General features: G+C 39.3%; 1 protein-coding gene across 4 annotated transcripts in view; it reads right to left on the reverse strand.

Moving 5' to 3' along the window:
- col12a1b (collagen, type XII, alpha 1b) overlaps positions 1-26894 on the reverse strand; it is a 152167-nt gene that overhangs the window by 17112 nt on the left and 108161 nt on the right. For all 4 annotated transcript variants that reach the window (XM_078174038.1, XM_078174039.1, XM_033649085.2 and 1 more), the window contains 14 exons: positions 26719-26835; positions 23182-23334; positions 21614-21688; positions 19888-20027; positions 18617-18740; positions 18385-18528; positions 17810-17974; positions 17669-17707; positions 17397-17535; positions 15231-15373; positions 13110-13219; positions 6839-6997; positions 5970-6047; positions 1437-1523 (listed from right to left, as the gene is read on the reverse strand). In XM_078174038.1, the coding sequence (XP_078030164.1) occupies positions 1437-1523; positions 5970-6047; positions 6839-6997; positions 13110-13219; positions 15231-15373; positions 17397-17535; positions 17669-17707; positions 17810-17974; positions 18385-18528; positions 18617-18740; positions 19888-20027; positions 21614-21688; positions 23182-23334; positions 26719-26835 (1673 nt within the window). The remainder of the gene's footprint in view (positions 1-1436; positions 1524-5969; positions 6048-6838; positions 6998-13109; positions 13220-15230; positions 15374-17396; positions 17536-17668; positions 17708-17809; positions 17975-18384; positions 18529-18616; positions 18741-19887; positions 20028-21613; positions 21689-23181; positions 23335-26718; positions 26836-26894) is intronic.

Here is a 26894-nt window from a genome sequence, read left to right on the forward strand (position 1 = left end):
TTAAAAAAAAAAATCGATACTTGGCACTGTGTGACGATACAATATTGACACACAAAAATATTGTGATACTATGCTGTATCGATATTTCTCCCCTGACCCCTACCTGTCAGTTGCAAAAACAAGTACTTTTAGTAAATGCATATTCACGGTCCGCCATTGCTCCAAAGATTACATAGCAGTCTGTTTTGTGGCTGTTGGCTGCAGTCCTCTGACTCAATACTGGACCACTTTTAAAAAATAGTCCCATTAGTCAGTGAGACACAAAAACACAGGAAAATGGGATCCAGGTTGAAAAATACCAAAGTTTCCCTTGAAAGCTATAAAAGGATAAGACTGGTGAAATTCTTTATTTTTCTTTTTGTCAACAAATCCCGTAAAAAAAGAATAATAAAACCTGACTTGTCCATATCTTTACATCTGTGCAGTCAGATGGAAGGAGAAGAAGCTCGAGGTTTTATCGATCAAATGTCCGTCAGGTTGGCCTTCGTCATGGTGCACCACAGTTTACCTTCTCATGCCTCTTAAAAGATTTTATGAGGCATTGCAAAGAGGTTTCCCAGGGTTAATGTGCTTCAGGGCGCACTATTCTGCCTTGTACAACACTGAGTATATAAATAATCATAAATAACCAGACAAGGGAGAGATTTTACTTACATGTAAGTACAGTGGAAAAATGTTCCATTACACGCGTAAAAGCCCTGCAAAATGTTTGATCCCCAAACTTAGAGAGAACTCAATACTAAAAGCACGAAAACCCCACTACTAGCATAGCACCACGCAAAATAAATTCCTTCAGCGATCGATTTGCATGGTGGGTACAGTAGGCGCCAGGTTTTGACAAGGAATAAGAATGTGTTGAATAAAAAATTATATTTCTGGTTCTTGAGTACTGTTAAGAATTTCTGTCAAACTACTAATTCCAATATCAAGAATGTAATGTCACGCAACTGCTGATGTCACACTAATTCTACTACTTATACAGTTAAATGAGAAGATTGTTTGAGTACACTTTTTAACCTTTACTGAGTTGTTTTTGTTGGCTAAACCTAACTACAAATGGAATGTCTTTGGTGCCAAAGTGCTGCACTTTAGACACCCATCATCCACCCCAACTCCAAAGATTCAGTGTGGTATATGTATGTAGCTCTCTCTGGATTGGAGAGGAGATTTCTAGTGAACATAGTCGAGAGGCAGAAATCAAGTTTCCAACAAAACATATCTGGTAAAAACCATGTGGTGTATGAAGATCATTTTTAGGCAAAGGTCTTCCTCTAAGATGTAGTGAAAGGAAAAATAGAAAGTCACCAAAATGGAAATACTTAGGTAAAGTAGCAGAAAGTCCAAACTGTGCTTAACTTACACTGAGTTCCAGTCTCCAGTTATTGACCATATTTTTATGTTTTTTGGCCAGATAGACTGATTGAAGTGAACCTTACCACTGGTCCTTGAATCCCTGGCTCCCCGGTGCCCGCTGAGGTACAGCTGCAGGAGTTAGGAAGAGACGGACACTTCAGCTCATCTCTCTGGTGAAGAAGGGAAGAGACAATTAAACAGTCAGAAACAACAAACAAATAAAAGGCAGTCACTGAGTGAACCCTCAGAGTGAAGTGAGCAAGTAAATCATACAAGCCAAAGAAATCAATTTCAAGTTCCATCTGATTTCACTTGGTGTGGTTAACATCGAACAGCATCCATGTCACTTTATTAGTAACAGATGATTCAAACAGTCACTGGTCAGAACATTAACACAGTCACTGACATAAACTGTGAGTGAACGTCCTAAAAGTGTCAAGCAGATCTAAAGTGTTTCCTATAAGACTCCTCCAAAAACATTATGCACTAATGTAGCACAGAACTAAAAGTCTGTCTGTTTGCCCCTGAAAAGTATTTCCCAATGCCCGTCACTCCAGAGGTAAACAGTTTAGACAACATTTCTGTAGGGTTAACTCTTACACAAGACAAAGAGCATAGCCAAGATTGTCATGTGGCATTTTCTGGAGCTGCTTCGCTAACAAAGACTACCAGAACAAATGTGACAGCACCCTGGGTGATTTTCCAATAGTAGGGGGTGCATTTTCTGGTTCACAGATTTCAGAAAGACAATGAAATTAAGCTTTTGTGAAAGTAAAAACCTCAAGTAGACAGATTGGAACTCAAAAAACTCCGCCTCCTGGATAAGAGGACTTTCAAGGACACCCAAGCAAGAAGAAACGGATATTTGTCAGATATTCACAGCTCATTTTAAGTGAAGAACTACAAATATAACTTAATTGATGCTTAAACATCAATAAATCATTGCCTGAGTGTGAAAGTTCGTCGCTGGCTTGAATTGTGACACCAGAAAAGTTTCTGTACACAAAACGAGACGGATGAATTTTGTGCTGTTTCAGAAGAAAATTGACAAAATCTTTGGTAATCAATCCCAAATTCTGGTCCTAGATTACACTGACAAACACTAAAGGACAATTTTGAAAAGTTTGAAATTTTAAAAAGTCATTGCTACAACTTTTATTGTATATGAACCAACCAATCTGAATATGACATAAAATTATGCATATATATGCAATACCTGAGTTATGCAGACAGTGTGAAGGTCAACTATTAACAACCCATTAACTATTAATATAGTCTCAACTTTCTAAGGATATTTTTGTTGAAGTGTACAAAATTTTTCACAGGATATATTTAAATTTTACATATGGAATTATTAATTTAATAAAATTAAAGTTTGTTTTTGTGGATTTTAGACAATACTGACAAAGCTTATTTTAAGTATTCTCCACTAAATCTCTGAAACGAATTTCTTTGTCCAGCACTCTTGTCATACATGTCAACAAGAATATTATTGATCATCTATGTCTTTGTTCCGTATTCTCTTAACAAGTGGAAGTAATTTAGCATCAGCTAAACGTCTAAAAAGTACTCGTAAATTAAACACAGACTCAACTTGTTTTGTAAATTTATCAGCTCGCTCAGGATATTTACTCCCATTCCTGCTGTTGGGGTGTATATATTTCCATTGAGTCCACACTGATCGCTTCAGTTTGCATCATTTAATAATTGTCAGCAGAGCAGCCCAATCAAGCAGATGTCTTTGCTCTGCAGCAATTGAGATAATAATCCACCAGAGTTGAATCCTTTTCAAAAATCTTTTGGATATCCAACTTGCAGACGTGCTGCTCTCAGACAAAGCTTTATTTGTTACGCCATCTCTGGAGATCTCTGCTGAGACAGAAGTGAGAAAGCTTCACGTTGAGAAAGGCCAGAGTCCAGCCTCGAAACAACAGCCTGCACTGTGCTGCATTTAAAAATCTCATGCTGTCGCTGCTGCTGATGGCCAAATATTTAACTGCATGCAAACAAATGTTCCTCTCTTTTCAGCCTCACAGTTGTCTTGAGAAACACCAGATTTTTGTAGAGTTCATGAAAGGGATGATGGACAGAAGCAAACTTTCTCTTTTCAGAAATCATGACCCGGTTACTCAAGATAATCCACAGAGCTTGTTGTGAGCAGTTCCATGTAGGAATTTTTATCACTAGTATCACCACACAGAGGAAAGCTAGCATCTATCACTAGCTCACTTAGCAGCACTGAGCTAGCTAACATTACAGCTCAGCCAGAGAGGACACCATTAATGTTTATATCTTGCATTGTTACAAGCACAAGCCGCTTGTCCTTGAGTAGATGCATGCTTCCTTCTGCATAGTGATACAATTGGTGGGTGTAGTTCAGTAGAGAGAAAATAGTTCCTACATGAAACTGCTCACAATAAAGGTCTGTGGATTATCTTGAGTAACCAGGTCATGATTTCTGGAAAGAGACATTGCTGATGAGTTTTTCAAATGTAGTTTTTCAGTACTTTGAGCACCACAAGATGTGTGCCATCTAGTTCCATTATATTTGAGAGAAGGCAGACATCTCTATGGCCGATATCTAACACTCTGCAACTCACACCAAAACAATCTAGATTATTTTGGATTCTTGGGGTGAACTGTCCCTTTAACACTAGGCTGTCTTTCACTGGCCTCTTTGGTTGAAAGCTTCACTTTTGTTGAACCTCTGGGTGTGTTTAGGTGAGGTTCAGGCAACATAATTTTTCACTCACCAGCTTGATAGCATGAGATCTGAAGACACTGCAACCAGGGTTGGAAATTATCACCAGCCACCAGCAAATGGCTGGTAAAATATGCAAGTGGCTGCTAGATGTGCTTCATCTAGCCAAAAATAAACAATGATAATCTTTTGAGTGGCTGGTAGGTTTGGAATCCACCAGCCACAATGGCAGGTAGACAAAAAGTTCATTTCCAACCCTGACTGCAACACCAGCAGCCAACTAGAATTTTTGTATAGCAATGCATCAAATGACCATGTGTATGTGAAAGGAGTCGTTTGTAGTCACAAAGTCTTTTTACCTGACTCTGCAGTTCCAGTCAGCTCCACTGAGCATTTTAGTGTCTTTCAGTTTACGTTTATGTTAAAAACTAAGGATGAGTGAATCTCCAAACATCAGCCAAATTGAAGCTTAAACTGTAGTGATTTGTCTTAAGCTGTTTCGTAAAGTGTAGCAACAAACCTATTATATAAAGCATGTTTTACTCTGATGAGGGAATGCTTTGTGTTGACACATTAGAAGCTGCACCTTATCAAAAGCTTCAACTGTAATCTATTTTGAAAACTGAAAGTGAACAAAAACATGTCCATTGTAAAACTGTGCTCACAGGACATTTACATCAGGTAGTTTGAGTCTTTATTCTCATGTAAATGGCTCAGACATTTTTTTTTTTAACTGAACCAATCTGATTGCTTTTGCACCTCATGACTTGCATATCTTAGCGTAGAAGTTGGTGAGTAGTGTGATCATAATGTTACTATAACCAACTAGAATGATGGCTAATACCAAGACATCAACTCAGATTGTTAAAAAAAAAATAAATAAAGAATTTTCAAAAGAAAATTGAATTGAATTATGAATTACACTGTTCTGTCAGATGTCTGAAGCTAAGCAGCTTTTTCTGCATCCTGAACCTCACGTTGTGTTTCATGTTATATCTCACGCCCTCTTGTACACTCATCAAATGTATCACGTCTGTGTATCACATACACTCTGTTTATTTTTCTCTTTGATTCGAGCCACTTCTGATTTTGATTATGCTGCTCCAAGCTTTTGATCTGCTGCTGAGTCTGAGAAAAACAACTAAGGAAAATCAAGGACACACTCCGGCTGGTGAGAGCTGTTTGGACCTGCAGCTGGCTGTTACAGTACAAACACACTCATCTGCTTTTTAACTGTCAGGAGGCTGTAATTTCTTCCGCTCTTTACTGCAACTAAAATGTGTCATTAAAACTTTTTTTTTTTTTTTTTGCATTGTCCCGAAGTCTGGAAACTTTCAACCAAAACATGTTGACAAAAACCAGGTGGCCTGATAATTTTCTATAAGATTATCAGTTAACACACCCAGGATGCTCCACAGATGTAAAAATAAACAGGAAAGAATTCCCTAACACACAAGCAGATGTGAGTTTGGAGGGTGGGGTTTTTTTTAGATTTAGAGCTTCAATGAGCATCTGAGTGTATAAAATAAAATCTGCTTCATCATATCAAGATGACATAACTACAGCCACAAGCAAAGGCATTTTCTGTACTTTTAGGTTGGAAAACAACATGCACTGAAAGAATAAGTCTGATCAGGCCTTACAATCTATTAACGCTTTGCTTTATTTTGCCAGTAATTTAGATTTATTGTTTAGGCCTGAATTCAAAATGATATCAGCAAAGAAAATCTTTAGTTTAGATGCCAAAAACGCCATCAGCTGTTTCTATATTTTGTAATAAAAATAGATTTAAAGAGCAGAGGAGATACTCCTCACAACAACTTGATAACTGGATACTAAAGCAAGATTTACCATTCAGCTAATGTACATATTTAGCATGTTAAATTAAAAGGCCCTGTGTCCGTGTTTCCCTTACCATTGACGGAAGGTCACAACATCTGTCCCTGCTGGTCCAGCCCAGGCTGCAGACAATATCGAACATCTGGAGCTGAAACTGTGAAGTGGAGAAAAAAAAAGAAGAAAACATGGAAATGGTGTTATGGTACATGTGTCTCTGATACGCCCTTCACAGCTCCCAGAAGACAAATAGAAAGACAGCAGAGAATGCAGCACAGCCGAGTCCCATCAGCCCATAGAAAGACAGGAAACGTCTCATATTGCAGCCATGTTGACGGCTTTACTTACAGAAACGGACATGTTCATTTTAATGTCCATTTTAATTAAGTGCAACCCACGGTTCTATTGCACTTCCCTCCCAGCTAACTGCAGATGTTATGAAATACTGATCTGTGTTCAGTTTCGAACATCAGCTAATGCTACAGTGAGATGGGGAGGAATCAGAGGATGCTTTAAGAAAAACGTGTTTCTTGTGTAGATCACACTTTTTTCATACATATAAAATGTTGAGCAGTGGCTGATATCAGCTAATAATAGCAAACATAGCAAGACACTGCTGTGCTGCAACTGAGTCAGGGGATCGCAGAGAAAACCTTTACGAGACTACAACAAGAAACAACATTATAATGTATATTATCAGAAGATATTTGGATGTTTTTTATTATCTGTGTTTCTAATAAGCGAAAATATATTTGTGTGTCTTTCCCTCTACATTCTAAACTAAATGGGTCTCTATGGCTGAACAGAACAGTAACGTTTAAACACCTCCTAGTTTTAGCAAACTTAAAACATTTAAAAATACACATAAATCCTTATTATTTCACAACTGAATCTCTTCCTTCCTCCTGTCCTGTTTATGTGAGCACTGCAGGATCAGAGTTCACTTACAGTTGCTGATTCCCCTTTAGAGCCGATGGACTTGGACATCTTGCCCAGGACCTGGTAGCCATCGCTGGATGTGTTTCCAGCCTCCTTGATCTCCTTTTCAGCCACTTCTTGGCAGTCGATGTTGAGTTTGATGCCGGTGGACGAAACCAGGATATGGAGCTTCAGAGAGAAAGAAAAAGGAAGAAGAAAAAGGAGAGTAGATTTTATTGGCACATTCTTTGTTCTATGACCAAGTCTTGTGTCTGGTTTTTATCCTGATGGCCTGCAAATTATTAGGTTATGCTGAGTGTGTCAGTGGAGCCGGAGCTCAGGGAGGATGCGCTCCATCGTCTCCGCTGTAGTTCTGTTTATTGAAACACTGCTGGAATGTAAGAGAGGGAAACCAGCGCTTCTCTCTATTCATTCAGAAGAAAACGTGCACCATCAGAGTTTCTGCAGACAGAAGGAAATTAGGTTTGGATCAAAAGCTGGATTGTATAGAAATTCATATGGTGCTTTGAACTCCTTTCTGATGCTATAAGCAATCTGGGAATCACCTCTTCACCTTGTTGGTCATTTTGTTGCTGTATTCTTATATTTAGAGATGCCAAATGCCCTTTAAACTGCAACTGCTGTAATTTTCTGTAAAACAGACCTTTCATTGAGGTAACTTCATGGCAGAGCAGCAGGGATGAAACATTATAACATTTTTCTGTCCAAAATCCAAAACCTAAACTCAGGATATTTGCTGATGCCAAGCGCTGATCAATGCTCTCATTGTGACAAATTCAAAATGTGTATAATGCTACCTTGTGGAAAAATAAACCATCACGTTCAAATTGTCTAATATGTGCAACAAACAATGGTAAGATTACTGGTGGTGGATCAGAGTCCAAGCTGCACTTGTTGACTTAATTATGCTTAATTGCATGCTTCTGCATCCTGTCTAAAAGTGGACTTCTAAACAAAAATAACAGAGTTCCTCCAAAGAGTTTTTTCACTCCAGTTGCTGAACACATTGTATTAAAATACATCTCAACTTTCTGTGCAATCATTCATTATGACTTCCCCATGAAAACTGCAAAAAAATGTACTTTTTAAAAGTTTTTAGTGGTGCAGTAAAACCTCATCTTACCTTACATAAAAATGATTCCAATAAATTCCACACAATGAGATTTACAGATTTTAAATTCAGTAACAACAGGGCTGATATGGAAACAGTACTTGGCATTGGCAGAGAGTCTGAGTTGAGGTACTGGAATTGGTATCGAGACAGAAAACATTCTTCAAATGGGTATTTTAATCCACTTTCATGGTGAAGTTCCACCACTTTCTTCACATTAAAGTTCAGTGAACTGACAAGGTACTATAAGCAGTAGTTTTACAAATCTTAGTGCACTACAGCAGATTATGTTAAGCAAGAAATAACTATTTTCTGTGGATTAATCATGTCACAGCCGACAACTAATCAACAACTAATCTACTTAATAAGACAGTATTAGAGCCTGACTGAAGCACCTCCACATACCAGCAGCTCTGTGTAAACAATTCCAGCCTTTTTTAATTAAACCCTTAACTCATCTATTCTGACATCCTGCTCGGCCACATCTCAAAGATTCCTCAAAAAAAAAAAAAGTTTCAGCTGGAACTGCATAAAATTTTTGGAAGCCAAATCTCCCAAAATTCCTTCCTTTTAATCCAATTGGTAGTCACATTGAGGCATCTTACGTCGCTTCATCTCTTAACTGTAAAATAACTGAGGCAGTAGTGGATTTATCTCGGTTATACGCACACAGTACCACAGTGCTCCTTACTCAGATCTCCCTCACCACATCTCCTCATGATGTCATTTTGTGGTAAGCCTTAACAACAACTTTTCCTCAAAGCCGGTCAGAATGAGTCCAGCTGTGAGAGGGAAAATGTTGATTTACAAAGCCATGGGCCGGCCCGTTGGCAGCTCTGGCAGCCGCGGCTCACTGCTTTTGGTCAGTCAGCATCCACGGAAATGCAGAGGCATGTTTAACAGACCGCGGAGGGCAGACGCTGCTCGTGGAAACACTCAGACATCCAAGAAAGAAGCACCGCGGCATTTCCATTTACACTTTTAAGATGTCAGGCTTTTATCTGATACTGAGCAGCTTTCAAGAAGTCAGCAGGTACTGGTGAAGCTTCAGTGTGTCCCTCTCAACACTTTCACACCACTCATTTGTCTGCGGGAGTTTAAGGGATATGATTTTCCAATAACAGCACTCATATGGTCATACTGAATCTGCCAGTATTTAAATGTGATCACATCCATGCCAAAAGTGTTTGACTCAGATTTTTATTCTCGTCAAGCTGGAAGATCCTCTAAGATTTAGAGGAAACTCTGATACATTGTTCCTGTAAAACACAAACTGAAAAAGGACCTGATTACATCTTTACCCATTCATGCTGCTGTCTGGAAGCTCCGTCTGAGTTATAGGCTGTTACAGAAGGATGTTTATATAAGTAAAGATGAAAGTAGCCAAGTACAGTCATCTCTGACCTCAGGTCAGTAGTAGTTTCAAGCATTTTTTTCTCCTGGATGTTTATCTGCAGTCAGTATGCAGCTCTCCTTTCATCTGCACACAAGTAAGGTACAGTACAGCAGTGTAACCAAAAGCTCACAGTTTCAAATTTCTGGGCAGAGAAAGTGGGAGCCTCATTTACCCATCTCTCTCGCTTTTCTCTCTGTCTTTGTCTCCCTCGCCAACTTGGCAATGAGGATGTCCTTATCAGGAATGGGACAATATACAATTTTATCATGGCTTGCTATATAAAACAATCAGTAAGTTGATCATGGTGAATTCATGCATTATCAGAATAATCCTGAATATCGTGTCAAGCAGCATCCAAAGAGAATGCTGGGCACCCAACATGGAAATGCCAAAAACTGCAGTTCTTTGAATGGTCACTTGGGAGTCCACAAACCACTGGGTGACTACCTGCTATGTCCATAATTTTTACAGTCTATGGTAAAGACAAGCTGCTTATGCACCAATCTCAAAAACCTAAAAGGTCTGATGCTATTTCAAATAGTTTAAAGGCCCGGCTTAATCGGTTTTCACTAAAAGGATGTTCACTAAAGAATGTGTGTGCCATCTGTGATACAATAAGAATGTTTCTCAACAAATGTAAGGCAAAGTGATTTCAGCGTGTTTTAGTGCCATTTTAATTTTTTAATTTAATTTTGAGGATTATCAATAAATATTGTGAATTGCAGTTATTGTGGCCAGGATAATCATGACAAGAAATTTCATGTCCAAGTCTCTCCTCTCATTTTTATTTCTTTCTCATATTAACAGTCCTTTTAAGACTGTGTGGTTGGCTTTAAGTTAACCTGTAAAATAATCACAATCTCTCTCAGTACTGTATTAATTTTCAGACTTGCTCTGAATTTCTGTCTCAAACATCTCCAAGATGTTCCCATCAGAGTATCTTTATTTCCTATATTTGTTTATTTTTTATTTTTTTTTGCTTTTACTTTCTGAGTCTCTTTTGAAAGTTACTGGCAGGACTGTTAATCTATTTCTCTGCAGTTGGCGCAGATCATGCAGTGACGGCTGATAGTGAACACAGAGCTAACAGAGAGGACCTTCACTTTAATCCTTGTTTAGTCCCACTGGACTAGAGATACTCAGAAAGCCTTCAGGTATCCACAACAGATCTCTGCTGTTTAACACATCTGGGGGAGGATTTCACTGATCCATCCGCCGCTGAGTTAGCTGGTTGGTGCAATGCTGCGAGGGGAAATGGGTTTAGCGAAGTCAGACATGGTGATGTGGCGGACTCTGACATCTTTTAATAAATCTGGCACAACAACAGATCCAAACATCAGGTTCAAGCAGACTTCTTAAATCATTGCTGTTTCTGCAACGTGCTGACAGCAGGTTCAAAATGTCCCAGTCAGCTGCAAAGGTTCATCACCCCCACTACCTGACAGGCTTTTAAATCTTTTAGTTTACAAACAACTCTTCAGTCCAGACACTTTTATTATCGCCAAAGGGTTCAGGGACAGAAAAATCTAGAATGAATGCAACCAAAGGTTTAACCTTCATGACATGCACGTGTGTGTCCTCCCTGCAGCAGTGTCCTTGAGCATGACACTGATCTTCAGTCAGCTACCAGGTTTATGGCTCTGACCTCTGAGTGGAGGGAGGAAGCAGATAAAAGAAGCCTTTCACCCTCAGGGCTCAATTCTGTATCACTTTCTCTTTCTCTCTGAAAATTCGAAAAAAATCAATCAGCATTGAAACAAAAATATCATGGTGCTGTTCCAGAAACATTCTTCCCGAAAAAAACATTTTTAAAACGTATGCAAATTTCTATACCATAAGAGTTATTTCTTGAGAGAAACTGTGTAAGAATAAGACCAAAAAAAAAAGACTGCTTCAAAAATAACTCATGGCTAAAACTGCCCAGAGCTGTCACCACAGAACAGCTGGTGACATCTTAATCACTGAAAGTCTATGAAATTATTACAAATTGTCCAGTGAGACACAGACCTCCTGCTGATACTGACATCTCACCCTGTAGCAGATGCAGCATTCAGAGTGCATGCTGGGAGGTAAAGCCACAGAGCAGCAAGAATTCCCTTGTGGTCAGCTACCAGAGGCAAAGACTGAGCGCCTGCCCTCTGAAACCCCTCCTGAGCCCAAAGGAGAGAGACGGATGGAGGAGAAGCACCGCCTTTCTGCTGGCGCTCCTCAGCCGCTCTGATGTAATTGTTTAATAGCAAAAGCAGTGACCCAATATTTTCCAGGCAAGCGTCCCAGCAGGGACTGCAGTGCATGTTTAATGGTCTCCCCCTCACAGAGGAGCTTATGGATCCTTGTGAAACTTTGTCATACTGTTGCACGGCTGTCCACACCACTTCCCCCAGCAACATGTCTTGTACAAGAGCGTCGTTATCAGCACCTCAGTTCTGACCTTCACTACAGTGTAAAACACATTGCCTCTGATTGAAATCTGTCCTTAAAGCTAAAGCTTCATTGAGGAGTGTCTCTGATTCACATCAGGCCAAAGAACAAGTTTTTACAGAATGAAAGAAAGACAGCTTGTTTTATTACAGCTGCACTAACCACAGTTTGTGTTTCTGATGTTGGCTCTGAGCTGGATTGTGTCATAAAACCATGCTGCCACTTTGGCCAGGACTCTCTCCTATAAAAGCTCAATCTCAAGTGGCAACATGTTTGAAGACATTTTTCAAAAACTGACAGACAAACAGCCTTGAAAGGTTCTCTATTGACATGAGTCGACAACCTCAAAAATATGGTGGCTCTCTGCCTTCATCTCTGCCTCATCAGGTAGGTGGCCCATGACATTTTGGGGGCTTAAGTAAATATGTCTTTTGTGAAATGGACTAAAAAAATTTCATGTCAGCAAGAGAGCTGACTTTGAGTAATCTTGAAAAACTTTTGTACTATTGTTAGTACTAGTTCTTAAAAGTTTGGTCATAAGTTTTATTTGTCAAAGAGAGGTTCATACTTTATAAAATTATGCTTACATGAGAGGCACAACTGAAGCTACTGGTGAACATGCGGTTTGGAAAGTGAGTCTCTAAGCCTTGCAATAAAATGCAATGCAAGTGAAAATCATCACTGTCCATCACTCCACCTCTCTGGCTCGATATTAAAACCAAGGCAATGTGAGTCAGGCTGTCTGTTGATGATTTTATAACATCCAGAAGATGCAGTCAGCTGCCTCCATCAGTCAAGCCACAGAGTTTGAACTGGATGTAATCAATAACAATAAAAGTGCAGCCTTACTTTGCAGCACTCGGGTCTCGCTGCTCTGCCCTGTGTTTTACAACCTGCAGAGGACCATCTGTTTGTCTGAGCCCACATAACTCTTCAGGAACACGCCTGTAGTTGCATGTGAGGTGCTCTAACTGTAATATACAACACATTTGGAATCTCAGGTATCCACAGTATCTGTATGACCTCGAGAAGTCCAGCAAGAACAAAGCGGAGTGATTCTATTGATGTGTCACGCCGCGTTCATGCCTAGGACTGAAAAACATATATTTCAACCATTAAAGACACATTTCACTTTCATCTTTGTTCAGTTTGACTTAAATATGTTTGAAAACCAAAATACCCACATGGATCAATGCATCTTTTCTGCCCGATGAATGACATCTGTTTGATGCAGCAGGTTTGTCAGTTCTGTCTTGTGTCTCTCATAATCTTTTTGAGTTTATCCAGCACAGATTAGATAAACGACATACAGTTCATTTGTGTATGTTCCCAATACTTGTGCTCATTCTTACCTTGTGGAAGCTTCCATGGAAGATTTGCTTCACATGATCGTTGTCGAATGTGGCTCTCTGGATCTCGCCGCGCGTGTCTTTATTGTAGAAGGACACAGTCTGACTGGAGGCTGAGCAGAGAATCAAACAGAGGTGTTAGACTCTGACCTTGTTTGTATGAACACTGAGGTCAATTAAAAGAACCTACCCTCAGTTAAGAGTGCAAAGTTTTTTTGCCTTATTCACACAAACATTATGCAAACTGTTATGCAAACAAGCTCCTGAAAATAGGATCTGACTTTTATCTAAGACTCCAATGTAATCATGCAAAAAATACTACTTCCTTTGTCTGCCTGTTTTTCTGTCTTGTACAATAACTGGTAATACTAAGTTCCTGAAAATAAAGCTAAACACCATCAAAAGCCTTTGTTAGGTTTACTGTAATTTTTTCAGAGGTTTGCCAGTTTAAAACATCAAACCTGCAACTGTGACTATGTAAATAAATAAGTGAATAAATCCCTTCTGTGTAGAGGGCAGCTGCATACATGCCCCTTTAATCAGGTTGTCGATTGACAGAGGGATTGAAATTGTATACAGTGTGCGGATTGTATACGTAACTTGTGTTTCATAGACAATTTGACTTACGTGACGTCAGACAAACTATGGCACACAAAATATAATCCTATCTGGTTACACAAAGCTGGGGGACTTAAAAGAGCATTGGATCCTACACTCCCTATGATGCAACTCAATAACATCTTTCATTAGATGCTTCTTGACCTCCGGACTAGGATGTTAGCAGCCCAGCTTTTATCTGTGGTTGTAAGCTTCATAGATATTGGTCTGTAGGGGCCTGCTACACCTACTAGTAAGTTCAGAGGACTGTTATCAGCCCATTCAATGGCTGTTGCCAGTTTGCAAGGTTTCACTTTCCTTAGGTTTGGGCGGCAAAAAGATATGGGAGGAAAGCCCCTTCTGGCAAAAAAAATAATATCATGTCCTGATAAGGGCCGGCTCAACCACACAGTAGGTGTTTCAGGCCCATATCTATGACACTTACCACAACCGATAAGGCCCACATAATGACCTGATGACAGCCACATTAGACCACATCTCTCAAACTTAACTTTAAGGTTAACAAAGTTAACCTTAAAAAAAAAAAAAAAGTCTTTAAGCTGAAATTCAGCTAACCCTGATGTCATCTCTGTAAAATCATCACAGTTACTTTCTCAGAGTTCCTTCAGATTTACAGAAGACATTATACAACTGTTTCTGCAGGCTGAAAAACACCAAACGCCCTTTCAAAAACTAACAAAATGTGTTTTTGTTTTATGTGTGTGGAGAGTATTACATAATAGTCCAACTATTATGTTCACTGCACTGAACATTCAACTGTGATTTTAAAATATTTTTCATAATGTAATGTGTAATGTATCAATATCATAAAAATATTATCATGATGTTGATTTCAAACTTATCACCTATCACTACTCCCAAGCTTTAAAGCAGAAGTTTGACATTTTGGAAAATACACTTATTCCTGTTCTGGCTGGGATTTACACGATCTGTACATTACATATGAAACCAGAGCCAGAGGATGGTTAGCTTAGCTTAGCAAAAAGCCCTGAAACACGAGGAAACAGTTACCACTGGCTTTGTCAAGCTTCTCATTTAACTCTAAGCCAGAAAAGGAATAAGAATATTTCCCAAAATGTCAAACTATTCCTTTAATAATACAGACTGTTTCTCCCTTGGGGATCTAAACCTCAGTGTCGTCCAAGGGTTGTTACTCAAGAACCAGAACAATTGTCACTGGAGGATTTCCACTGAAGCCCAGCAGAAAGTCTTGCTGACAGACTGAGGCAGAGGCTTTACAAGAACCAGCTGAGCCGGGCCGAGGACGCAAGATTCTTGTGGTAAAAAGGAGTCGGCTCGGTTATCAACTGAGACCGAAGCAGCCGGAGGGCCACAGCCGGCTCATTACACCCTACTCAACTCTTTTCATGAACAGACACAATGAGGCACAGCTGCTTCACATCGCCTCACACATTTCCATGCTGGGTTTTCATGCCAGTACCCAGTATACACACACACACACACACACACATATACCACTGAATAAGAAAAGAGGATGTTATTTACGGTCGATAGTGACGCCGGTCTCTGGCTTGTGATCTTTGCTTGACACCTGCCAGATGTCAAAGGCTTCTTTGGGTGAGTCAGGCAGAAGGCGGAACATCAGGATGATGGTGTAGGCATGAGGAAGACCATCAGGGTGGATTTCTCTGTTCAAGAGACAAAAGAGATGACATGTAAGCTAAATATGTAGTTACCTGTGGCTCTTAGCAGACTGACTAAGAGCAGCAGAGGGGTTCAAGAGGACAGTTGAGAGGAGACACTGAGCAGTGGTGGAATGTAACTATGTACTATTGTACTTAATGTACTTAAAGTACATGTGGTGTTAATGTGTTGTGGCACGAATTCGACATACTAGTACTTTACTGCCTCAATAAGAAAATATTGTACTTTTACACCACCACATTTGTCTGAGAGCTTTAGTTACTTTACAGATTACTTTTTTCATCCCTTTCCTGTCCACTTAAAACCATGCATCTTATGATAAACCAAACAATAAAGTGCTCTGTTATGTGTTGAGGAAATTCTTCTACCCCTTAAGCTAAATAAACGCTCTAAAAACCCACTTGTATCAGCTGGAAAATGCATCATCACAAAGCTGAAAACAGGGCTGTTTTTCTGACACCAGGAAAAGTTGACTTTTTATAGATGCATGGTTCTCACAGGACAGCCACACTACAAACATATGATGATCTTATAGAATATGCTGCATTGCTGTAGATTAAACTACCCAACAGTATATGAAGGAGTTAAAATTAGCACAACCTTAAAAAGTAAAATGCAACATAGGCATCATATATATATATATATATTTATTATTAAAACACTGACAGAGTATATTTTACTGCACAATGAGTAATTGGACTTTTCAATTCTAAGTGCATATTGCTGATTATACCTGTAAGGTTTTGAATGCTGGACTTTTACTTGCAGTAGTGTCTTTTCGCATTAAGGTATTAGTACTTCTACATTAGTGAAAGATCTGATTACTTCTTTAAAATGTATTCATGCATGAACAGAGTCAGAACACCTGAGGACGCCAGGTGAATCAGAAATAACGATAGGTGGCATATTAAAGAAATGAGTGTAGAAACAAAGAATGCAGATGCCTCTATATGGGGCATGAAGGGGAAACTGATGGGAATCATGTTACGGCTTTCAGAGTCACCAGATTTTGGATGGTCATAGTAACTGTTGTGAAAGTTTAGATCATATTAGTTGGTCTTAACTCTACCGTATTTTAAAGCCAAGACTTTGTCATAAACATTTACTTCATTACATATCGATTCTGTTGTAATGAAGTGTTGCTACTTCTACATGAGTAAAGGGATTTTATTAATGTTCCACCACTTGCTCATTTTTCTTTTATATCAGAGAAGGATGTTTCTCATTTGTCTCTCTGATGTCACTACACATATTGGAAAGTCAAACTTGGTGAACAGTCAGAACTCAAGCTGTTTTCCACCACTTTGGTGTTGCATGTGATGTTCTGGATACGGGACGCCTGCGTTGTGTGGTAGCCAGTATTAACAGTCTAGTTTGCGGCTGGGTTTGCACTCATTGGCCTGACAGAGTCTTCAGAGAGGAAGGAGGAGGGAGACTGCGCTGTGTCGTGACCTGCAGCTCAGTCGGTCCTGCATGACCTCACAGAGCATCGTAAATCCACTGACCCAGTTTGTAAAGAGAATGAGCTCAAACACCTGGGGCAGAGCTAGGCAGTTCTTGTATTTTTGAGGGATTTTGTGAGGGGTTTATTTGCATTTTATTGTCATGCTACCAACAAGAAAATGGTAGCCAATAAAAGCTATTCACAAAATAAAAATAAATCATTAAATCATTCAAATAATGTCTCCCAACCTCATTTAATGTTCTACAATTTAAGGGGGGCAACTGAAACAATGCATACTAGTCATACTAAGTTATTTTTGTTAGCTCATCTAATTGTCCAATCTACCCATTCTCAAGCAAGCCACTGCTCCACGAGCATCAATGTAGTGTCTCATAAAGGCTTTCTTTCCAAAATGCTGCATGAACATAACATGTAAGTTTTCATAATTTGAACATCTCACCATTTAAAAAACAGATAAAACAATTATTAGCCTACTTCGGTAGCATTCAGCAGCAAACTACAGACAAATATAAAAAACCAAACAAAAGTTATATCAGACTCACGTTGTGGGCTGACTCAAGAAGGCATTTTTGTGGAGTCTGTATGCTGTGTAACTATTGAAAGAGCCTGGCTCCATGGAGACGCCTTTCATGTAACTGTAGGTCTTCTCTGTCAGGTTGAAGGCCTCGAGCATCCTGAAGCCTGAAACACAACAGATCAGGAGTTTAGATCTTAAATGGATGCTTGGCTGAGGAATTCAGGACAAATTTAAAGGACAAGAGTGATTTCAGTTTTATGTATCAATTTAAGCTTCCTATATCATTTTTGCACTTACCAGGTGAAGTAAATCCATTCAGGAAAATCAGGGGACACGCTGTGGAAACAAAAAGGAATTTCATGACATTTTACCACAAATTCAGAATTCTTAAAACAATTTTTAGGCTATTTTGTTGCAATTAATATGGTGCAAACTTGCATGATGTTGCAGTTTCACAAATGAAGGTGATGAGGTTTTCTTTGATAGTGTCGAAAGCATCAAAGTCGTCCACAATAAAAACGTGTCTGTCGCTGGGTTTGCTGCCGATGGACTGCAACTCAACGAAATCCACATCGGCAACACCAATGGCAAAAACACTGTAACCTGGAGACAGGATGTAGAAATTGGTAAGAATAAAAACTAACAGATGGGTTACTAATTTAAGGGGTAACAGGTCAGTGGTATGACTTAAGCCTCCAGTTGCACCTCACTCTGTGAAATCATGCCAGAGTGAAGGAAACCATCCAATCACTAATTTGCATTATTCAGATTGGTACAAGCTGTTCCTCTGTAGTCTGTTGAAAAAAATTTGCTGTCCAATAAAAAGTTGAAACTGGTCTGTGGGTGTTAAAAGCTCACATTTCTCTCTTTTCTAACAGGTCACTCAACTTCAGTTGTCATGGGAAACAGTCATGGAGAAGTTAGTAAAAACGGTTATTAAAAAATAGGTCCCATGTTGACTGAAGTAATGTTGTGTTTTCTGCTGATGAAGCATGGATCCTTTTAGCCATTACCTGCATGCTGCAGCTTGGCAGCATTCTTCTTCACCTCATCCTGAGAGCGTCCGTCAGTGATCGTCACGACCACCTTGGGGACATTTCTCCTCATTCCATTTTCAATAGAAAAGGCCTTGTCATAGGTGTGTTTCAGCGCCACTCCTGCTCAACAGAAGAAAAAACGTGTCAGAAAAACATCTGGCTGACTGGCAGACTCTTTGTCACTGTGGCATGTGGTGTGTGATCAAACCTGTCTTGGTGTTTCCTCCTCTGTAGCGGATTTGGTTAGTTGCAGACATGGCGATACCTTTGTCCTGATAAGCATTCAGCCTGTACTCTGTCTTTGCGTCATCGCTGTACTGTACAAATGACACCTGTTTGGAAAGTCAGATTAGCAAGAAATCAGTTCATAATCATGTTATTATGGATAAAATTGTGCAAAATTAAGCTCAGTGTCAGTGCTGAAAATCTAAAATACTGGAGAATATCATTAACATAGATAATATACCCGATAAGAAAGCTTTTTGAATATTTTCATAGCACATAAATCAAGCAGGGAGATATTCCACTTCCAGCTATGATCTTTTTTTAGATTAGTAAACTGAGTCCCAGCCAGGTTCAAGATCTTTTTTATTGTGCAGAAAACAAAATATTTCTTCATCCAGATGGACAAACGAGTCCTTGGGGATTATGGAAAAACTGCTCCAAACTGCTGAAGTGTTTCTGAACACATTTCTTTTTTTTATGATGACAATGGATTTATTTTTCAGAGGAAAAAATGATCCTAGGCTCTAAGACTTAAATGTAATGATAAAACATAGGAGGCATAACTGGAGGTATGCTACTACCATATTCTGTGTAGTGTAAAAACGTATGATCTGTGCACAGTTAATAAAAACAGTTAGAATTTTAAAGGCGACCACCCACCACTCACTGGATTTTGTATTATAATTTCATTTATCCACATATTAATTATTGGAATATTGTTTGGGGTGCAACTAATTCATTCTACCATAACAAGGTACTTTTACCTAAACATGATCATGTTTGATAGCCTAACGTCATTCAAAACTTTATCAATCAATTCTCAGAGGATTAATATCATTTAGTCATTTACCTTATTGTTTTATATTTTGGGATCAATATACCATTAAATATACAGTTCACGCTCTCAGTTTAAAATCAGATAGTTACTCTATGACTTGTCTGCAGGACTTATTTGAAAAACACTGTATTTTCCAAAACCTTTATTTTCCTTATCTCTGTATCTTCCTTTTTTATGTTTTTTTTAGCTGCTGTTACTTTTCCAGTTTGTTTCCCCTTGCTGGATATGTATGATTACACTTGATTGAATCTTTTCATACCGTGAAGGACTTTTATGAGTCCCTTGGCTTCCCCTTCCTCCCCTGCACACATCCGGTTAACTTTATTAGTGTATTTGACTGTGCAAATATAACCAAACTATTGTATATGTAATGATGTCAGAGTTCATCACTGTCCAGCTATTGGATCAAAACAAACCTGCATTCCCGAGGGTCCAATGACATCGAAGGCAGCAATCATGCCGGAGACAAAGTGCACAACCTTGGTGAAGCTGTCCTCACCGATACTCCAGGAGCCATCGATGAGGAACACCACATCTGCTTTGGCACCTGCGCAAACTGAGGCAAGAAAACAACAAGTCAATATGGAGCTTAAAAGTCCACTGGCCAGACCTCAGGGCAGCATCACAAACACCAGCAGAGAAAATGGCATCATCACACAGCGTAATTATTGTTTGGGAGCTGGAGCCTCTTAAAAAAAAGTCAGCTGAAACAAAACAAAATGACTGAGAAAAACGACGCGACAGGGTCCATGTATAGTAATTACAGGCTTCACTGATTTTAAAAAAAAAAAAAAAAAAAACACACTGGTGAAACAAAACAAGCTACATTTGGTCACCAGAAGAATTGAAACTGAGCTCTTGTTAATTGGTTCCTCTTAAACAAAAACGAATTGGGCAAAAAGCTTTGAATAATCTTTGCCTTATGTGATGCAGCACACTTTGTAATCTTCTCTATCTTTTCCTTCAGGATTTATAAACAAGTTTTACACAATACAAGACACAAACAGATTCTCTGGACAGTTCTTTCTTTTAACGGGTGTGTTCCCCCTGCACGCGCCCTACAGGGCCAGCAGCACATGTGGCGGCTATTAATTTGCCGCTGGCACGAGTAGGATCCAGAAGGAGTCAGCGTTCAAACCGCTGCCTAGGCCAAAACGCTGCATTGAGGAGTTTCCAATCAGAGCTGAGCTTGAATGAAAAGACCCGATCCATTCAGTCATGGGATGATCCAGGTTTTCCTCAAATAGGTTATTTGAGATGTCCGACCTGCTGTTTCTGAGTGTGGCACAGCACTGCGGAGTCCTGGGAGGATGTTTTACATCTTTGATCCTTCCTTTAGCTTCTCATGCTCTCACTTTCTCTAACTTTTATGCTGTGCCTCAAATTGGATACTTCTGTACTGATACTTGCTCATTTCGGCACATAAGTGTATTCACACTAAGAAGCATGGCAACATGCAGCACACTGAGTACCTGGATGTTGCATTCACTCGGTCAACAGAGAGAGAGAGTATGGAATGTGGGCACCTTCAATGGTCACCATGATGCTTACAAAGCAGAAGGGGCAGAACCACAAACACATTTCAGACTTGTGAAATGGCGGCCAAGGAGGAAACTGCCACCAACACCAGAACAACACCACAACATTGATTAAATGAGTTTAGTAACACGTGTATTTATTTACTGGGTTAACTCTGCGATAATTTTGGTATTGCGAACAATTACAGGAATCCTGGTGTTATCTTAATAACTAACCAACCGCGGCACATTTTATCATCAGGCATTGACGTTACATGTGTTGTAGCACAAGTTATTTTATCTATGGGCGCACATTCCATTTACTGTTTATGCATGTTCAGTTGCAATACGTCAAGCAAAAGAAAAAAAACTGTCAAATCTTGGAACTGTAATTCATGCAAATAATTTTAAAATGAAATGATGTGATTGACTGTCCATAATGACAGAAAACAATAATTGTTTTGTTACTGGTGTATTCACAGACAGAGGGTGCCATCATAAAAGCAATAACACAGATCTGTAAGCTGTAGCAAAAAAAAAAAAAGAAAAGAAAAGAAACATGAACTGAAACTTCAGTTGGACTGTCATTGAGACCAAAGGATTCTGGATGCCTTTAGACACTTACCTGCCCATGCTGGGGGGATTGTGGGTGGAGGGGATGGGGTTGGTGGGAGCGTTGGAATTGGAGTTGGCTTCACCACTATGAGAAACAAAAACAGTTACAAACTGCCATCAACATATTTGTAATAAATACAGAACAACAGTAAACATGTCATGTGATGAAGTCATTGTTTTGGATCAGTGCTGTGAGGTGATGTAACCCAGTGTTTGTATAATGCAGAGAGTTAGAATCATGCTTCACATCTCAGACACCACACCACAGCTCACAGTTTGTCCGGGCGTGTTGAAAAGATGCAACTTGTTGCTACAGTCTTGTTTGCTGCAATAAATGTGAGAGGATAAGCTCTGGGGGCATTTTTATGTCTGTTTTTTCCATCAGAGATGTGGAGGCTGCTGGTTTATGTTCATCAAAACACAATGAACATTAAAATCTAACTGCAGTCTGGCAGCATCTAAAAGCTGAATTCATTCATTTATGTGTTGTATAATATCTCAAACATGCACACTTTGACTTTCATTAAACTTTTATTTTGTTTTTTATCTACATAAGTACATTGCTCAATACCAAAATAAAATAAGACAAAGTATCTCTACTTAAACACTGAAATGTTAATTTATCCCAGTGCTGTTTATACTGTATTCTAAAAGCACATATATGTTCATGTCTCAGATTCAATGGACAGTGGCATTCATATGATGTAGGCACAATAATGTTTTTATTTAGTAGTGATCACGTATTGCCAATGACAGAAAACACGTAGCAACGAATTTTTTTCTTAATCTAATATTAACAAAGCAATACTATAGTGCGGGCATAATCTGTGACAAGTAAAAGTCCTGCATTCAAAGTCTCACTTAAAGGAGTCTAGACAATATTTAGTGTGAGGTTTTCTGCATATGGCTCTCAACTTGGAGGTGCCGGAGCTGGCCCCTAGCAGCTAATGGTGCTGACAGCAAATACAAGCATGAACAATGGGAACAGTGCTGACAGAGCTAGCAATGGTAACCTGGGGGGGAACATGAATGCAGGCACTATGCTTACAATGACACCTTCCCATTGCCAGCAGTAACACTGACGTATAAGCGCAGTGCAGAGTGGCGGCAATTAACTAACCAGTGGGACACACACACACACACGCTAATATGCCTGCACAGCCGGACTGGCTACCACAACAAAGAACAGAGAAGCTTGGATTACAACACATACAGAGGTAGCGTGATATCATTCTCAGTTAGAACGCTATTACTCTACTATATCTTTACATAGCCCATTGTAGTTTGCTGCTGTATTAATGCTCTGAATATTGTATAGAGCTCCTTGGGGCTAGTATTAGCATCAAAATAAATTTAAAGTACCAAAAGGAAGAGTACACATTAAGCAGAATTAATTATTAGGTAGAGCTAGCATTTCTTTCAGGGTCTTCAGGTTCACCGGAATTTTCCTTGCACTAACTGTCTCTCTGTCTTTGACAAAAAACTGTATAATAGATAAAACTTTTAATCTGATTAGTTACATTTCAGTTAAGAAGATTTAAATAACAGAACAACTTCACCTGTAAATGCAAAACTTACATGTTCTTTCTTTGGCGCTGACTCCTGGACCTTCCAGATTGGGGGTCTGAACGAAGACAGTGGCGGTGTAGAGTGCATCAGGAGAAAGTCCATCAAAGCAGTACTGAGGCAGACCAGCAGGGATGGTTATCTCATGTTGTCCTTTACTAGAGGCTACGGGAGGAAAGAAAAGATTTTTATTCTACCAATCATCTGAGTAAGAATACACCTCAGTCAAATTAACTGGATTATTATGGATAAAAGTGCATTCTATGTTATAAAAAATATTTTATATCAAAAGTGATTTGTCACGCTATCGCTTACTTTTCAGAACATTTAAATACTTTTTGAGCATGCACAAACTCTTAAGTCAAAGGTTGGAAATACATTCCATTCTCTCTTCTCCTCTGTTAGGCTGTTAAATGTTTTATCAGACTTTTCAGATCTTTCCAGAGTGGGACACCATCTTTTGAACAAGTGATGACACCAGGGGCATCACAGCGGGGAGAAAAGTTAGGCTGATAACCCAGAGCCCCAGTGGAGATGAATAGTTTTATTTGTCAGTAATTAGTGCCATAACTGAATTAAATTTGCCAAATAAATCTGTTAAAGGGCTGAACTTTGTATTAAAAACAAAAAAAGAAATACTGGAAGCTTCCTGAGGCGCATCTAAACCCTTAAAAAGGCGCAAAATGGTTTAGTCCACCTCTCCACTAAATGCAGGTTGAGCTCAGGGAGTGACTGCACTGCTGGAGCACCGATGTGCACCCCAAAAAACAGGGAAATCAGGTTTCCAAAAATACTTATGCATAGGCCCCAGAATCTGGTTATTATTTTGGGGTAACAGTATTGTGATAAAACTGTTAAACTGAATTGAAAGACTAAACCAACTATTGCCTGCTCGCAATGCAGTAAGTGCATTGAAAAAGTAAACAAGACACCTCATCAGATAACTTATGTCCATTTAAACATTTTTGCACAACTCATCTATCGGATTGATAATATTCAAGGAAAACACTGACTCATATACTGTAACTGTAGCCACTGTGAAAGAGGGAAGGACATTGCGAGGCAGAGGAGCTTCAGTTCGTACTGGATGGCGGAATAGTGGCAGCTCCAGCCTTGTAAACCACACCCAGTGGGCTTTATATCATTTCTTAGCTCTGACTCATCATGAAAGATTAATATAAGTGGTGAAAACCAAAATATTTATTCATTATATGCATCTCTTGGGGTATGATAGCATTAATGATAATTACCAGTGACTCAACCATTACTTCCCCAGGTGCTTACATTTCTGGCTTTTAAATGTAACAACTGGGCCCGCTGGATTATAATGTTGGCAACTTCAGGCTGTATTTCAGCTTTGCAATTTTTTATTTTACAGCATTTCATGGTTCCTGTGCTCCATTTCAGTCTTTTTTTTGGGATTTATTGATAAATACGCGGTTTGTTTCACACTATTGGCATCTTTAGAATCATTGTTTTAAAACTCAGAAAACTTGGTTTTAAATCTTTTGTATTACTCTATAACATTTAGGTCCCCCGTTTTTAAAAAACATGTTTTGCGTATTGTTACTTTACATGATGTTGTAGGTGTTTCCCTGTACATCAGGCACAAATTACATGTCTGGAGGGGATGTTTATAGAGTCATACTGTGACATTACTTAAGACTATAGTTTTGTTTGTTACAGGCCACCACTATGGAGGGAAACACTATAATTGAGCCTTTGGGCTTCTTTTCCAATATGTAGTCCTATCTGTGTTGCCATAGTTTCTGTTTTGTTGCTAACAGAGGAAAATAAAAGATTAGTTAATGCTGCTTAAATTCTACAAAAAGCACTCATCCTTGTCAACGTCTCTGTGATGAACAAACTCAACAACTGATCCTGCCAGTTAAATGTTTACATCTCTGCATGGCTGGGCAGTGATATATTGATAATGAGGTGTCCTACTTACACTCTGCATTCTAGTAAGCACAAACAAACAAAGCATGTTTACTGCAGAGACAGCTGCCACAAATGATGGTCGCTGCTTTTCAGTATTTTGGGCCCAACAGAACAACTCTTAAGTAAGAGGGATTTCATCATTCTCTGTCAAATGACAGGACCCAGCAGCTCTGGTGATGCAATGCTTCCAGAATAAGCTCTGTTACAGCAACAAATTATAATCGAAGTCACTTAAACTGTTCTGGGAATACACACGCTGTTTGGTCAGATCTACTCCAAAACAGTGGCCCCCATTTATCAAGACAGGAGATACACAAAGGTTTGTACAGAGAGTGATGTTGACAAAATATAATCCCTGAGATATTTCAGCTGGATATTAGATAATTCTTAAAAACTGGCAGCTACATGTTCTCCTTCTAACTAGTGGTTCCATGGCTTTTAAAATATGGTGGAAATATCTGAGGAGAAGACCTCAGGATTCATCGCTCACAGTTTTTCCACCTCTTAGCATCGTCTCAGACCAATGTTTGCCTTTCCACTTGAGAACAAATAGTTGACTGATTTGTTGACTTGAGAGCACTGTCTGCTGCCTCTCACTGGGATGGATTTTCAGGCAGAAGATTTCTGATCCTCTGGTAGTGGTTAGAGCTATCATCTGTCTCACGCTAGCAGACCCATATTTGTTCTGGCAACCCGTCATAGTGAGTCTGAATGACTAATGATTACCATATAGATATTTAAATATGGATGCTCCTTTCCTGGTTTTTCCCTTCTCTTTAACCGCTAACCCGTGTCCATGTGTGAATATGAACCAGATGGGATTCAAAGACCCTGCAGTAATTGAAAAGGATGTAATCTTTACAGACAGAGACACGATTAAAGCTTGGTGGTCGGACGCTTTAAATCCCCGCCAAAACTTGCATCCTGCTTTGAGTAATAATCACAAGGAGGAGGCCTAAAGATAAACAGTCGCTGAGATGAGGAAAAAAAAGTCTAGACGGGATCCCAACAGCCGACACAGTCTGCTAAACGCTGTGAAAGATCTGTAGCATCCATGGCCACAAAGGTTACCTCATTTGGAGATATGCCTTCAAACATCTGCTGAGATTCTTATTGCACACAATACCCCATGCATCAACACAAACAAGTCACCTTCTATCAGGATCTGAGTGTTAAAGTGGACCACACCACTGGCATCAGGTGCACACATGAATTTAATGTCTGTAGCAGGTAGTGGTATTAGTAGGGACAGTTGCTGCCTATGTTGTCATGGCAATGTGACTTTTTATCTGGTTTATCACAATATTAAACAAATTTTAATTACATTTGTGCTGTGACTGGTCAAATGTTCTCTCCTGTAAAGTTTTCAAAGTGGAATTAAAGGGCCTTTGACAAAAAATAATCAGCAACAATTCTGAAAATTGCTGAGGTTGTTTATCAAGTAATAATGCCAAAAATTTGGTGGTTTCAGCCTCTCAAAGTGAGGATTTGCCGCTATAAAGAGAATGGTAACGGATATCTATATTATATGGAAATGAACGGAAATTAACGACAGCATCCAAAAACATTTAGAAAAAAGCAGTGTATGTAGTGAAAATTGAGACTCACGGTCTGCAGGGTTGAGTTTGATGCGGTACGATGTGGCAGCCCTGTGAAGAGTCCATTTGATGCAGAACTTGTCATGGTCGACCTTATAGGTCTCAATGTTGGTCACATTCAGGTAGACTGCAGAGGACAGACATTAACATTTTAACTCATGGAACACATATTCTGTGAATCACTGA

This window comes from Epinephelus lanceolatus, chromosome 13, assembly GCF_041903045.1.
Source record: "Epinephelus lanceolatus isolate andai-2023 chromosome 13, ASM4190304v1, whole genome shotgun sequence".
In the NCBI taxonomy this organism is placed as follows: domain Eukaryota; kingdom Metazoa; phylum Chordata; class Actinopteri; order Perciformes; family Serranidae; genus Epinephelus; species Epinephelus lanceolatus.